Raw genomic sequence first — 11957 nt, forward strand, 5'->3', positions numbered from 1 at the left:
ATATATATATACACACACATATACATATATATATATAAAATGTCATTCCTTGGAGTGGTGGAGTACTGTAAACTCAGATATCAATACTGCTGTAGGCTCAGGTACAGATTTTGGCTTTGAAAGTATAATATTTATAACTTTTGTCAGTTGGTGTTTAGTAAACACAGCATTGTTCAAAAGGAAATCAGCTGTGTCATCAGTGAACAAACTCGAGTCATAGATGAACTATTTCTAAATGCATTTTTAGTCAATAAAATGTTAACACAATAGTACATATTTGACCATTACTTTTTTTTGACATTTTAGGTGGAAGCTGAAATCACCTCTGGTTCATATAAAAAAAATAACAACTTTGCTCTTTTCTTTCCTACAGAACACTTCCTGCAAAGCATATTGACAAAATTGCTGAGCAGATGCGAAAGCACAATATTAATGCACTCCTAATTGTTGGTGGATTTGAGGTATGTTTAAAGCTTTTTTTGTCCCTGCTAGCTAATATGTAATACGAGGATATATTGTCATTTTTACTTTCCATAAGCTTGGAAGCTCTTAGACATTTGAAAATTCACGACAGGAGCGCTAATGCTATATTTCATATTCAGCAACATTGTCACAATGCTCATACACTTAAAAACGACAAACTTTGGAAGCATTACTATTTATATTGCCAGATGTCTATATGTACAGTATATGACAGTGAACACTGTAATGTTGATTTTTCCATCAGTCTTATCCCATTTTATGTTAACACACCACCATATGGCTCCTTACATAGTCATCTACATAATCATGCGTCAAAATAATTTCTTGGTTCACTGTTGATTGTCATTTCTCTAAAATAGAGAGAAAGTAGGATTCTAAATGTGGGGCATTTGAATTATTGAAATGAAAGTAAAGCAACACACACTGTAACTGAAATATAACAGGAAGCTCCTGCTTTTTTATTCAGCCATTTCATGCAATCCCATTTAAATGCTCATCAGCTTTATTTTCCTGTGAAATATGCAAGTAAATGTATATGTATGGATGTGTGTATGTGTGACAGAGATAATGTTTAGAGTATGTGGAGTGGTACCTGTCTGTTTCGCTGCTTTCCGTTGTGATAGACCTGGCTCCTCCCCTTGGCACCCTGTCCTTCCCCTCCTTGTGGCCAGTAGCACCTCTCAACCAAACCAACCTGCCAGCCACCCTTGGAGACACTAAAGTGCTTGGCTCTGCCCTGCAGGGCTTCCTGTCACTGCTGGAATTGTTAACGGCGCGCGGGAAATTTGACGAGTTCTGTGTGCCCATGGTCATGGTCCCAGCCACTGTCTCCAACAATGTGCCGGGCTCAGACCTCAGCATTGGCGCTGACACAGCTCTGAACGCCATCACTAATGTAAGTGATGGGGCTGGCAACCAGTACAGATGAACTCACAGTAACAGCCAGACAGATAGAAACCACACACACTTGCACACAAGCAGAGAAACAATCAAACTTGCTCATGCTCACGTAGGCAGCCAGCCAATCATGTTTCAGATAAGGAAAAAATGCTTACTCAGTTATTTTACCAGTCAGTGAATTATTTTGAGAAAATTTTGTGAACATTGCACCTGTTAGCCACATCTGGACTAAAACTAAAACATCAGCAACTCAGCAAGACAGACAAATAGAGTCACGTCTGTACTGTGAGGCCTGACTGGTAAAGGTAAAACCAAGCGTCAGAGTACCGCCCCTCCCTTCCCTGTCAGGTGAGTGACAACATGCGGGCATGCTGTGGGGTGCACGAGAGTCGTGGCCGCCATGTTTGCTCTGCTCTCCCTGTCTGTGTGTGTGTGTCCTCCTACATCATTAACATCAAGATGAGTGGTTAACATGATGTCTAGCTAGCTCTCACATACAGCTACAGAGCACAAACTAACACCCTGTTAACATGCACTGTATTGCATCTATCCGCTTTTATTGATAATGAAGCTTCTATACAAACTTTATAATTTTAGTAACGTTGCATCAATTTGAGGATATTTATGCAAAGCATATATAAAAGTAATAAAACTACCCAACATTGCTCTTGCTGTTTTTGTTTAAAGCATCATGGTAACTCAAATGAACTAAAGAACCAGCGCAAATATAAACAGGATGACATCTCCGAACCTTTGCTACCATCTTATTCATCCTCCTGTGTATGCAGACTCGATCGGTGCTCGTCTTGCCTGCAGATAACCGTCCACAGCAGACGTGGCCGTCATATGGTTGTCCTATGCGGTGTCACGGCTTTGTGCTGCTGAATCACAAACACACAGACTGCTGTCTTTCTTCCCTCTGTTCTATCTGTTCCATCGCCTTCATCTACATTTTGTCCTTTCAATGTCCTGTCCTTCCATTCTCTTTGTTTTCCCTTCTTCACTTTCTTCTTTATCTCTCAGTCCACATTTCTGTCCCTCCATCCTTTTTGCCAAAGGGAAGCCGTTGCCACTATCACACGGAAAGAGCCGGAATGACAGGATACACTCCTGTAAACTGAGAGAGATTCACCTCTCTCTCAGTGGCCAGCCTTTAGTGGCTCTAACGCGTGTTCATATACTGCCGCTTCAGGCCTTTGAGAGTCTGCTGCAGCTGTATGAGGCTCGCTCTGCCTATGAGGAGCTTTGCATCCCGATGTGTATGCTGCCTGCCACCATAAGTAACAATGTACCGGGCACAGATCTCAGTATCGGGGCAGACACGGCCCTCAATGCCATCGTGGAGGTAAGGCAGACAAACCGCCCCAACAACATTGACCGCTTTGTTTAAAATGCTAATTCACAGAGGATGAAAATGACACATAATATCACGTATCAGTGGAGTCAACGGTCCAGTGCTTATACTCAGCAAACTGTCAGCTTCCAAAAGCAGATGTGCAGTTAAGTGTTGCATGAATCTATAGATTTCTCTGTATCTTAACCTAACTTTATCCTAGCTCACATCTTAGCCTAACTGTAGTTCTTACCTCAGGATTAACCTTAACCCAAACACTGAAGGCAAGGAGGGTCTAATGAAATATGCTTTCAAGTTGCACTATGGGAAATTTTGGTCCAGTCCCATTCTAGGTCAGAATATCTCGGCCTCAGCTGCCTTGATCCGTCTTTTGTGGGTCCCTAAACATTATGTGTAATGCTGAATCAGTGGAGTGCACCTTTAACATTGTTGTAGCATCTGCAACAGCATTGGACTATTAAAGTAACGTTTTAATGTCAAATCAAATAGAAAAGATAGTATACATCTATAAATACAATTCTAACCAAGTGTTCCAACCAAACATTTGCATTTTAAATATGTGAAGTTTACCATTTGACGTGCTCTCTCATCCTTATGCAGGACTCCAGTGTAACTGGCAAAGCAGCATTTTAGCCTGAAAACGCCTGAATTGCGTAGCAAGTTGACTTTTATCCAGATTGAAAAATAAGCATGCTGGCCTTGAAACTAGTGTCTTGCTGTTGTATTTCTATGTGGAATGTATTTTTCAGAACATGACTAATCATCACACTTCTGACCTTGCTGGTTTGACTTTTTGGCACTTTGATAAGTTAAACACAACATTTATCTGGAGATATCTCACATATTAACAGTTTCATAATGCTAAGCTTGTAATAATCACATCATGTGTACTGACATTGTGAGCTCATATGCATGTGTCAGACTTGTGACCGCATCAAGCAGTCGGCCAGTGGGACCAAGAGACGCGTGTTCATCATCGAGACCATGGGAGGCTACTGCGGCTACCTGGCCAGCGTAGGCGGCCTGGCTGCTGGAGCCGATGCTGCCTACATCTACGAGGAGCCATTTGACATCAGAGACTTGCAGGTAACACATCATGTCTTAGTAACATGCACACATGCACCTCAACATTGACTGCCTCATCTTTAATTTCTCAACTCTCCGTCATGGCATTCACTCCCTAAGGCCCCATTCAGGCCAAAATAGTGATCTGGAAATTGCAGCGTTGTGCGGTGGTGTGGGAGTGTCACAGAGACTGCCTATTTGTGTGACATCCTGTTGTTTTCTTTAAACCCCCCAATGTAGCACAAGTAGACTTAATATTTCACAATTTCCGTCAAATTGTTTGTTTCCGATTGCACTTGACGGCAGCTTTATTTCACGGAGTAATTGCTGCTACAATCAGACATTCAAAATGAATGGAGAGACCTGTGTTTTTGCTGCACCGTCTGACGGCCGACGTAGGCTGTGTGAATGCCCACTCACACTCACTTCATATACAAGAAGCCTTTAGACTAATTGTGGGATGGCCACAGCAGTACAATGCCATCTACTGGTCACTCACATTTCCTATTTATTCCTACAGGCCAATGTTGAACATTTGACTGAGAAAATGAAGACCAGCATTCAAAGAGGACTGGTCCTCAGGTAACATGATGATTCCAGCAGTCCAGACAGTCACAGCTAATTTTAAGGCTGAGCCACTTAGTAATTATGGGATTCAGACACATAACTGGTGTACTGCTGCTGCATATATACATTTCTATGATCCAGTATTTCCTGTCCTCAGCACTTGATCTTAAGCTGCTTGTATAGTAAACAGAAGCAACGTTGATGTCAACACTTAAAACAGCTGACATCTTGTTGTCACTTTGACATGATCTCAGTGAGGAAAGAACAATGTCTATGTAGACTCAGACATCTGACCAATAACTCTGTGTGTGTGTGTGTGTGTGTGTGTGTGTGTGTGTGTGTGTGTGTGTGTAGGAATGAGAACTGTAATGAAAACTACACTACCGACTTTATCTACCAGCTGTACTCCGAAGAAGGGAGGGGAGTGTTTGACTCCAGGAAGAATGTGCTGGGACACATGCAGCAGGTAGGCACAGCCACACTGGTTCTTATTTAAATTCAATTCAATTTTATTTATAGTGTCAAATCACGACAGAAATTATCTCAAAACACTTTACTGATAGAATAGGTCTAGAGACCAAACCCTATAATGTACAACAACCAAACAATTTACTGACTAACTGGGTGTATTTCCTTTCTGTTGCTGTATCAGGGGTAACAATTCATTCAGACTAAAGAAAGATTTAATAACACATTTCTATATTTGTATCATAAATATGCAGATCTTCATTTGACATGGATGGGCTTTGTTGTATTTTGGCTTTGTGTGTCTTGAGATAAGAGCAGATAAAACTGGATCAAACTGAACTTTGATGATCTTCAAGGGGAAGTGGGTTGTGCCTGCAGCAAGTAATGGGTTTCAGGAAAAATGAAAGTACATTTGGTTCCAGAATACATAGCGCAAATAATAAAAACGTTATATATGATTGAAAAAGAAATTTGGCGGGTGTCCTGGTGGCTCTGGGTTTGAATCTGGTCTTATATATTTGATGAATACTGGGTTTCTACAGGTTTCAACAAGTCACATGTAAGACTTTAAGACCTTTTGGGGTTACCCAATCATTTGCATAAAGCTTAGTGGCTGCGTCAGCAAGGTAGATAGAAAGAAATAGAAATCTTTAGCCAAACAATCACAAATTCAATACAGGAATTAATTTTCCCTTATAATTATTCAATACACAGCATATATGGACTAAACATCAAATGTATGGTTGTTTTCATCCTCATGTTTTTTGGGGTTAAAAAATGCGATGAAATGAAACATTTTGATTGTTTTAAAAGGGGGGGGCACCGTCCCCGTTCGACCGTAACTTTGGGACCAAGATCTCTGCCAAGGCGATGCAGTGGATTAGCAAAAAGCTGCTGGAGACATTCAGACACGGTAAGGTTAATGCTCCACTTCAGTATTAGTGAGACCATGTGTGGTAGTGAATCCGTCCTCGCTGTAGAGGCGTGACCCTTCTGTCATGGAGTCACTGTCTGACATATTGATGTATTTCTGTCCTCTGAAAGGAAATCATGTATTGATCATATTCACCCATCATAATAACTATTTAATTAGAACGTCACTAACTACTGTGAGTAATGTGTGATTCTACTGTAGTTTGACTTATAAGCACACTGCATGTGTATAAAGGCTACAATTAAAGTTAAAACTCCTCTTTTGTTTTTTATGTCTATTTCCCATACACATGGATGACATAAGACGAAGGTAAATCTTTTTTTTTTGCTGGCTCCATGACCATCCTCCATCTTTAGCTCCATGTGCCTCCCTGTTGTGTTTGTGATTATTCTGTCATATTATGATCCCCTCAGGCGGTCTAGGCACTTGTGGGGTACAGCTAAGACTGGTTAGCGTTGCTACTGTCTTCAGGTCTTATTTTAATGATCTAAGCGCCTCGCGCAGGTGTGTTTAGGGCGCGTACGAATCCTCTTTTGCTAGTTTAACGGAGAAAAAGGCTCCATGTGCCAGGCGCGTGGTGCTAAAGGGTTGTGCTTAGTGTCTTCATTAATCAGAGGTGTGTTCTGGTCCTAACATGCAATCAACCAATCAGAGGTCCTCTCCCATTCCCTTTAACAACCAATCAGAGGTCCTCTCCCATTCCCTTTAACAACCAATCAGAGGTCCTCTCCCATTCCCTTTAAAAGCCAATCAGAGGTCCTCTCCCATTTCCTTTAACAGCCAATCAGAGGTCCTCTCCCATTACCTTTAACAGCCAATCAGAAGTCCTCTCCCATTACCTTTAACAGCCAATCAGAGGTCCTCTCTCATTACCTTTAACAGCCAGGCGTGTTTGTATCTTGGCGGATTGTCAATACGATACGGTGGATTTGCTAAACAGGAAGGAGCGATGTTCAGGAGAAGAAACTGATCTGATTGTGCATGAAGTGAAAGCAGGCAAGCTAATCATATAATTCTATTTCACATTGTAATATTTTTATTTTTAATCTTTTGCATTTTTGTGTGCTGCTGCATAGTGTGCAAGCACTGTGCATAAGCCTAGGCGCATTTTACTAATTTGCTGTTAAAATTATGAAATGCTGCTTTATTGACTTAAGATCCAGGTTCTTGTTGGTCAATGATGTGTCCACTCCCCGCTGACTCAAGATAGCAATACGCCCAGAATGCACCTGAACACACCTCCCTGTAAGACCAGCACACCCATGGGCCAAAGATGGACGCCGGTGCATTTTTCATTTAAACAACGCAGGATCTGGACTGGAAATTAACAACTGCATCAGGCTGGGCAACATGGAGAAAATATCACAATATTTTTGACCAATTACCTTGATATTGATACCGCAAACTAAGATAGCGTAGGGTTGACTATTGGTGCTTTCACAAAATGAGATTTTTGATAAAAAACAGTCTGGTAAGTTCAGAAAATTCTGTTTATAATAGTATTCATTTCTATATTTATTCAGTACTTATCCATGTCCTACAATTATGGAACCATTGTATATCCTGCACTTACTGCTGTTGCACTTTTGGTTAGACCTAAACCGCAGTTCGTTGCCTTGTACCTGTGTAATGACAATAAAGTTAATCTAATCTAAAACGACATCACTTTACTGTAATGCAGCCTTTAAAACCAGCAACCAACAATTATGCCAAATTACGATACCTAAAATCTAAGACAATATCTAGTCTACCACAATCCTGATATAATATCGATATATTGCCCAGCTCTCCAACTGCGTCAGTCGTAAAATAGAAAAGACACTTTGGTCGGGCTTTGCGCTGCGCCAGGTGCAAGATAGGACCCAAAGTCTCACAGATTTAGCATTAGCCACCATGCTACTCTATTTCCAGTTCCTAAGTCATCTGAAATTGTACGACTGGGAACTAGTGTGAGCTGGATCAATAATGGAACCATTGTCCTGCTTTACCCCACATGTTCTTGTCTGCCTATGATGCTTGATGTTGCCTCAGTTGCTTTCTCCCCCTGTAGATCCACGCAGAGCTGCTTTCATCCCGCTATAGAACCTCTCATACCCACTGCCCAACGTCTATCTGCACCCAGACAAGGTACAGGTACGTTCCTGTGTTTCCTCCTCTGACTGCTCCCGTGTTTCCCTGCAGGCCGAGTCTTTGCCAACACCGAGGAGTCCTGCTGTCTGCTGGGGATGCGTCGCAGGGCTCTGGTCTTCCAGCCCGTTGTTCAACTCAAGGACGAGACCGACTTTGTGTACGTATCACACTACTCACACTCCAATTTCCTCTGGCAATTTCGCTTTCTTTCGCTTTCTTTCTTTCAAACATTAGGTATAATTTCCTATAAATGAGGTTTATTGACCATAAATTAAAAAAATGACTGTGAAACTAAAGTTAACGAGTTAGTGTTAAGTAGTGTTGAAAATGTCAAAAGTGAAAAAAGCGTCAAGTGTTGAAAAAAAGTTAAAAGCATCGATGAAAAGCATCAACGGGAAGACAACACGAGGGTTAAAGCCACTCTTGTATCACATATCAACCTGCTCCCTATTCTATGGATATACTGTAAATATGATATTTTCTCGCCTGCCTGCAGTCACAGGATCCCTAAGGAGCAGTGGTGGTTGAAGCTGCGTCCCCTGATGAAGATCCTCGCCAAGTACAAGACAACCTTCGACGTGTCCGACTCCGGACAGCTGGAGCACGTCGTACGCAACCGGCCTAAAGAGTCCGACGCTTCAGTAGCCATGTGAAGGCCTAACACAGAATGCAGTCTGTATGCAAGACTAAATGTCTGTGAGGAGTCAGTGTGTAGTAAAAGAGCTCCGGTAATCAGCAGCCATCTCTGTTGGGTTACATACTGTGTTCATTTCCTGTGTGTGTCACTCCACTCTGTTTTGTCTTGACAAACTCATGAACAGTGACCTATCCTCTGCAGTGCCCCTAATAGCAAACACCCCCATGCTCTGGCACACATCCACACAGCTGTGTGCCCTTGTTGCCCTGGATGTTTAATGTCCCCGCTGTTTTAAAATTGCACTCTCTGTGTCCAGTTGCTTAGGCAGGCTCTGAAACTCAGAGAATAGACACTGAATCGGCTGGAAAAACCAGCGTGTGTATCTGCCTAGAACCAGTGGAAAGTTCAGCTTATTTATTAGAGACTGACGCAATCCAGTTCTACTGCTGCAAGTCAAGAGAAGTGCGTGCTGTGCTTTACACTGAAGCTAATATTTATCTTTTTAACATCGTTTCTTATTTTGCTCGTAAATATGGATATTTTATTAACAGTAGGCACTGCTGTACTGCATCTGTCTGTCTGTCCTAATGCATCAACAAGTTCTATGTGTACTGTAAGAGACTAATGTTTCCCACAGAATAAAAATCCCACTTGAAAAGTGGACCCTATTAGTGTCTCTGGATTTATTGACTTAACTCCTCCACATATATTTAAACACATTTTACTCTGTTCTTTATCACATTCTTTCCAGCTCTTCACTTGAGTTATATGATTTTCACAGCATGAAATATTGAAACGCATGACTCCATGTTTTTATGGCTGCACCATTCTGTCTAATGGCAATATACTAGACAACTTGGGCCTGATTTGACACACATTTTCCAAAAATTCAGCCTGCGATATTTGTTGAAACATTTGGATCTTTGCTAGAATTAGAATACATTCCCAAATTCTTAGGGTTTCACCAAAGCTTAGACAACAAAAATTGCTTTTTTAATTTTTATTTGGGGGGCTTCTTTTGTTTAAAGTGACTGTTAACAAAGAGACTCATGAGAACAGCGTTGTTTGTTGAGATTGTATGTATCATTCAGCATGTCTGCATCCAGCAGCCAATTTTCATTAAATCAGCCATGTTGGTGGGTTTTTATTTAAAAAAAAGCTCCTTAGTGGTGCTCTGTTGAGCATTCAAATCGGGAAAAAAAATATATAAAGACCGCAAATAAAAATTAATCCATTAATTATCATATCAGAACACTGTGCTGTTCCTGATCCGGTTAGGGACTGGAATGCTGAAGAGAAAAAGAAAAAAAAAAAAAGTCCAATATGTCTCTCCTCTCCAATAACTCCAGAGATGTCAGGGATGAAAAGTGGAAACCGAAAAAACAGAAGCATTTTGTGGTCTCTTGATTAAAAAAAAGGTCTAGACAATGCCTCTACCACAGAGTTGACCAATTATGTCGAACAAGATTCAAAAGGAGTCCCAGAGTGCACCAGCAGGTGGCGGCAGAGCACTGGCACCCGGCTGAGGCCGGGTTCACCGGGTGCATTATGACACAGATTCCCTCCATCAGTCGCTGTCCACTTCTGCTCTTCACACTTCCACTACATGGTGGCTTATTATTACTAGAGCAGATTAAGTGTGCGAGGCCTTGTGTGACTGCATTTGCGGCCATAATTAGGAATTAATCTTATCATTTTTAAAGAAAATTTTCAATTTCCCATGGGTGTATTAATTGTGTAAGCACGTAATTGGGCTGCTTTTCCCCAACTAAATGGCATTTCTTTCGGTTTTAATTGCGAGTAATTACATGCATATATGGCCAGGCTGAGGCCATTGCTTAGCGACAGCGCGGTGACGTGAAATGTAATTTGAAGAAAGAGCTACCTGAATCACCTTTACTCCCCACGGACCCTCCTAGAATAATTATCATCCCTAACTTAAACCAGCATGGTGGATTCAGCCTCCCACCCACGCCAAAAAGATGCTTCCATAGCTATAATTTCCTCAGTGCCCAATGGGCACATGCTTCATTGTGGAAACATTGCCATGTGGCTGGCTACTGCTCTCTGACCATGAAATTAGTATATCCAATAATTTGAGTTGATTTAAGAATGCACGAGGTGACCGCGGGGTCACAGGCGCATAGGTAATCAATACTAATTACCATTTCATTTCTTCCCCTTACTTATTTTTCTCCTAGAATTGCATGCGAATCTGATCTTATTGGACTGGTTAAAGGTTGCAAATGAAGGGTCCTCACTCCCTGATTCTCATCAAAGGCCAGCCACACGCTCGGTAACTTTGTCTTCATTTAATTCCACATCGTCTTCAGACAAGGCCCCAATTATAAGCCTGCAGTGAATCTCAAAAATAGCTGGCGTCCATTGACCTTTTTTAGATTAAAAGCACACTCTCTCTCTCTCTCTTGTGGAGTCCCGTACCGAGCAATTTCCCCTCTAATGAACCACAGTGGCTGGGATTTCTTTTAGTGCTGTAATAACAAGTGAAGAGCAGCAAAGCCAAAATAAGATTACTATTAAAAAAATAAAAAAGGTATATTGTGATAACAATAGCAACCACAGCCAATACATCCTGGCTGGCTGAGATTGAAAAAGCTATTTTCTTTCTTCTATTTCTTCAAATGACTCACATATATGACATTCAGAATGAATATTTATGAGTAAATAAATCCATGCAAAAAAATAAATGAGCACATTATACATTCCAGGAGAGAGCGCAGGATGAAAAAGCACAGAACAGCAGAAGTTATGGATTTTTGGTAGAAGACTGCTGCAGTTCCTACTGGCTGCATCGGAAATGTATACTTCTGCTGGAGCTGGTTCCCAAATACACACGGGGGACTCGCAGGACTTGTTTCCACACATTAGATAAGGAATTGGATCCAGCTCGCACGCACGGGAGCAGCTCTGGCTTAAGACAAGCCCAGTGAGTCGCACTCCAATTTAGACTTCCCACAATCCAGCAGGCGAGTGGCGACAACGCTCATACGAGACTCTCCCTTTGACAATTAGGACACCCATGGAGGCATGGAAAGCCCTCAATTCCATTAGCCTGTGTGCTGTTTCACTCCATCTGTCCACTGAGCCCTAACTTACTTATTAGCACAAGTCGGCCGTATTTTGTTAGGGAAGCGATTAGTGAAATCTACATGAAAAGGCAATTTCCCCCCTCTTCCTTTCTTTCCCCTCACTCTCACACTTCATTGAGATCAGACAGATCTAAAGAATGGCGTTTGCACACTAATGAAACTCTCTCCGCGTCATATCGGCTGTTATTCTTCGGACGGAAGCCGCTCGTGTCTTTATTTACTCGTTTCGGGTGTGACAAATGGTCAGAGTTGGCAAAAATTGCATGGTTGCTGGCGTGGGTGTGGTGTGGTTGTGGCTTGCCCCCCCCC

At 41.7% G+C, this 11957-nt stretch overlaps 1 protein-coding gene across 9 annotated transcripts in view; it reads left to right on the top strand.

The window, feature by feature from the left end:
• The window catches only part of pfkpa (phosphofructokinase, platelet a), a 26821-nt gene extending 17615 nt beyond the window's left edge, over positions 1-9206 (top strand). For 2 of the 9 annotated variants that reach the window (XM_034861936.1, XM_034861937.1), the window contains exons 15-23: positions 374-461; positions 1226-1378; positions 3659-3823; positions 4323-4384; positions 4724-4835; positions 5651-5750; positions 6075-6080; positions 7953-8058; positions 8398-9206. In XM_034861936.1, the coding sequence (XP_034717827.1) occupies positions 374-461; positions 1226-1378; positions 3659-3823; positions 4323-4384; positions 4724-4835; positions 5651-5750; positions 6075-6080; positions 7953-8058; positions 8398-8554 (949 nt within the window). In that variant the 3' untranslated portion in view covers positions 8555-9206. Of the gene's footprint in view, positions 1-373; positions 462-1225; positions 1379-2575; positions 2729-3658; positions 3824-4322; positions 4385-4723; positions 4836-5650; positions 5756-6074; positions 6081-7952; positions 8059-8397 lie in introns of all 9 variants that reach the window. The other 7 variants (XM_034861933.1, XM_034861935.1, XM_034861939.1 and 4 more) reach the window with 4 other exon arrangements.
• The last annotated feature ends 2751 nt before the right edge of the window (positions 9207-11957 follow it).

This window comes from Etheostoma cragini, chromosome 22, assembly GCF_013103735.1.
Source record: "Etheostoma cragini isolate CJK2018 chromosome 22, CSU_Ecrag_1.0, whole genome shotgun sequence".
Taxonomy (NCBI): domain Eukaryota; kingdom Metazoa; phylum Chordata; class Actinopteri; order Perciformes; family Percidae; genus Etheostoma; species Etheostoma cragini.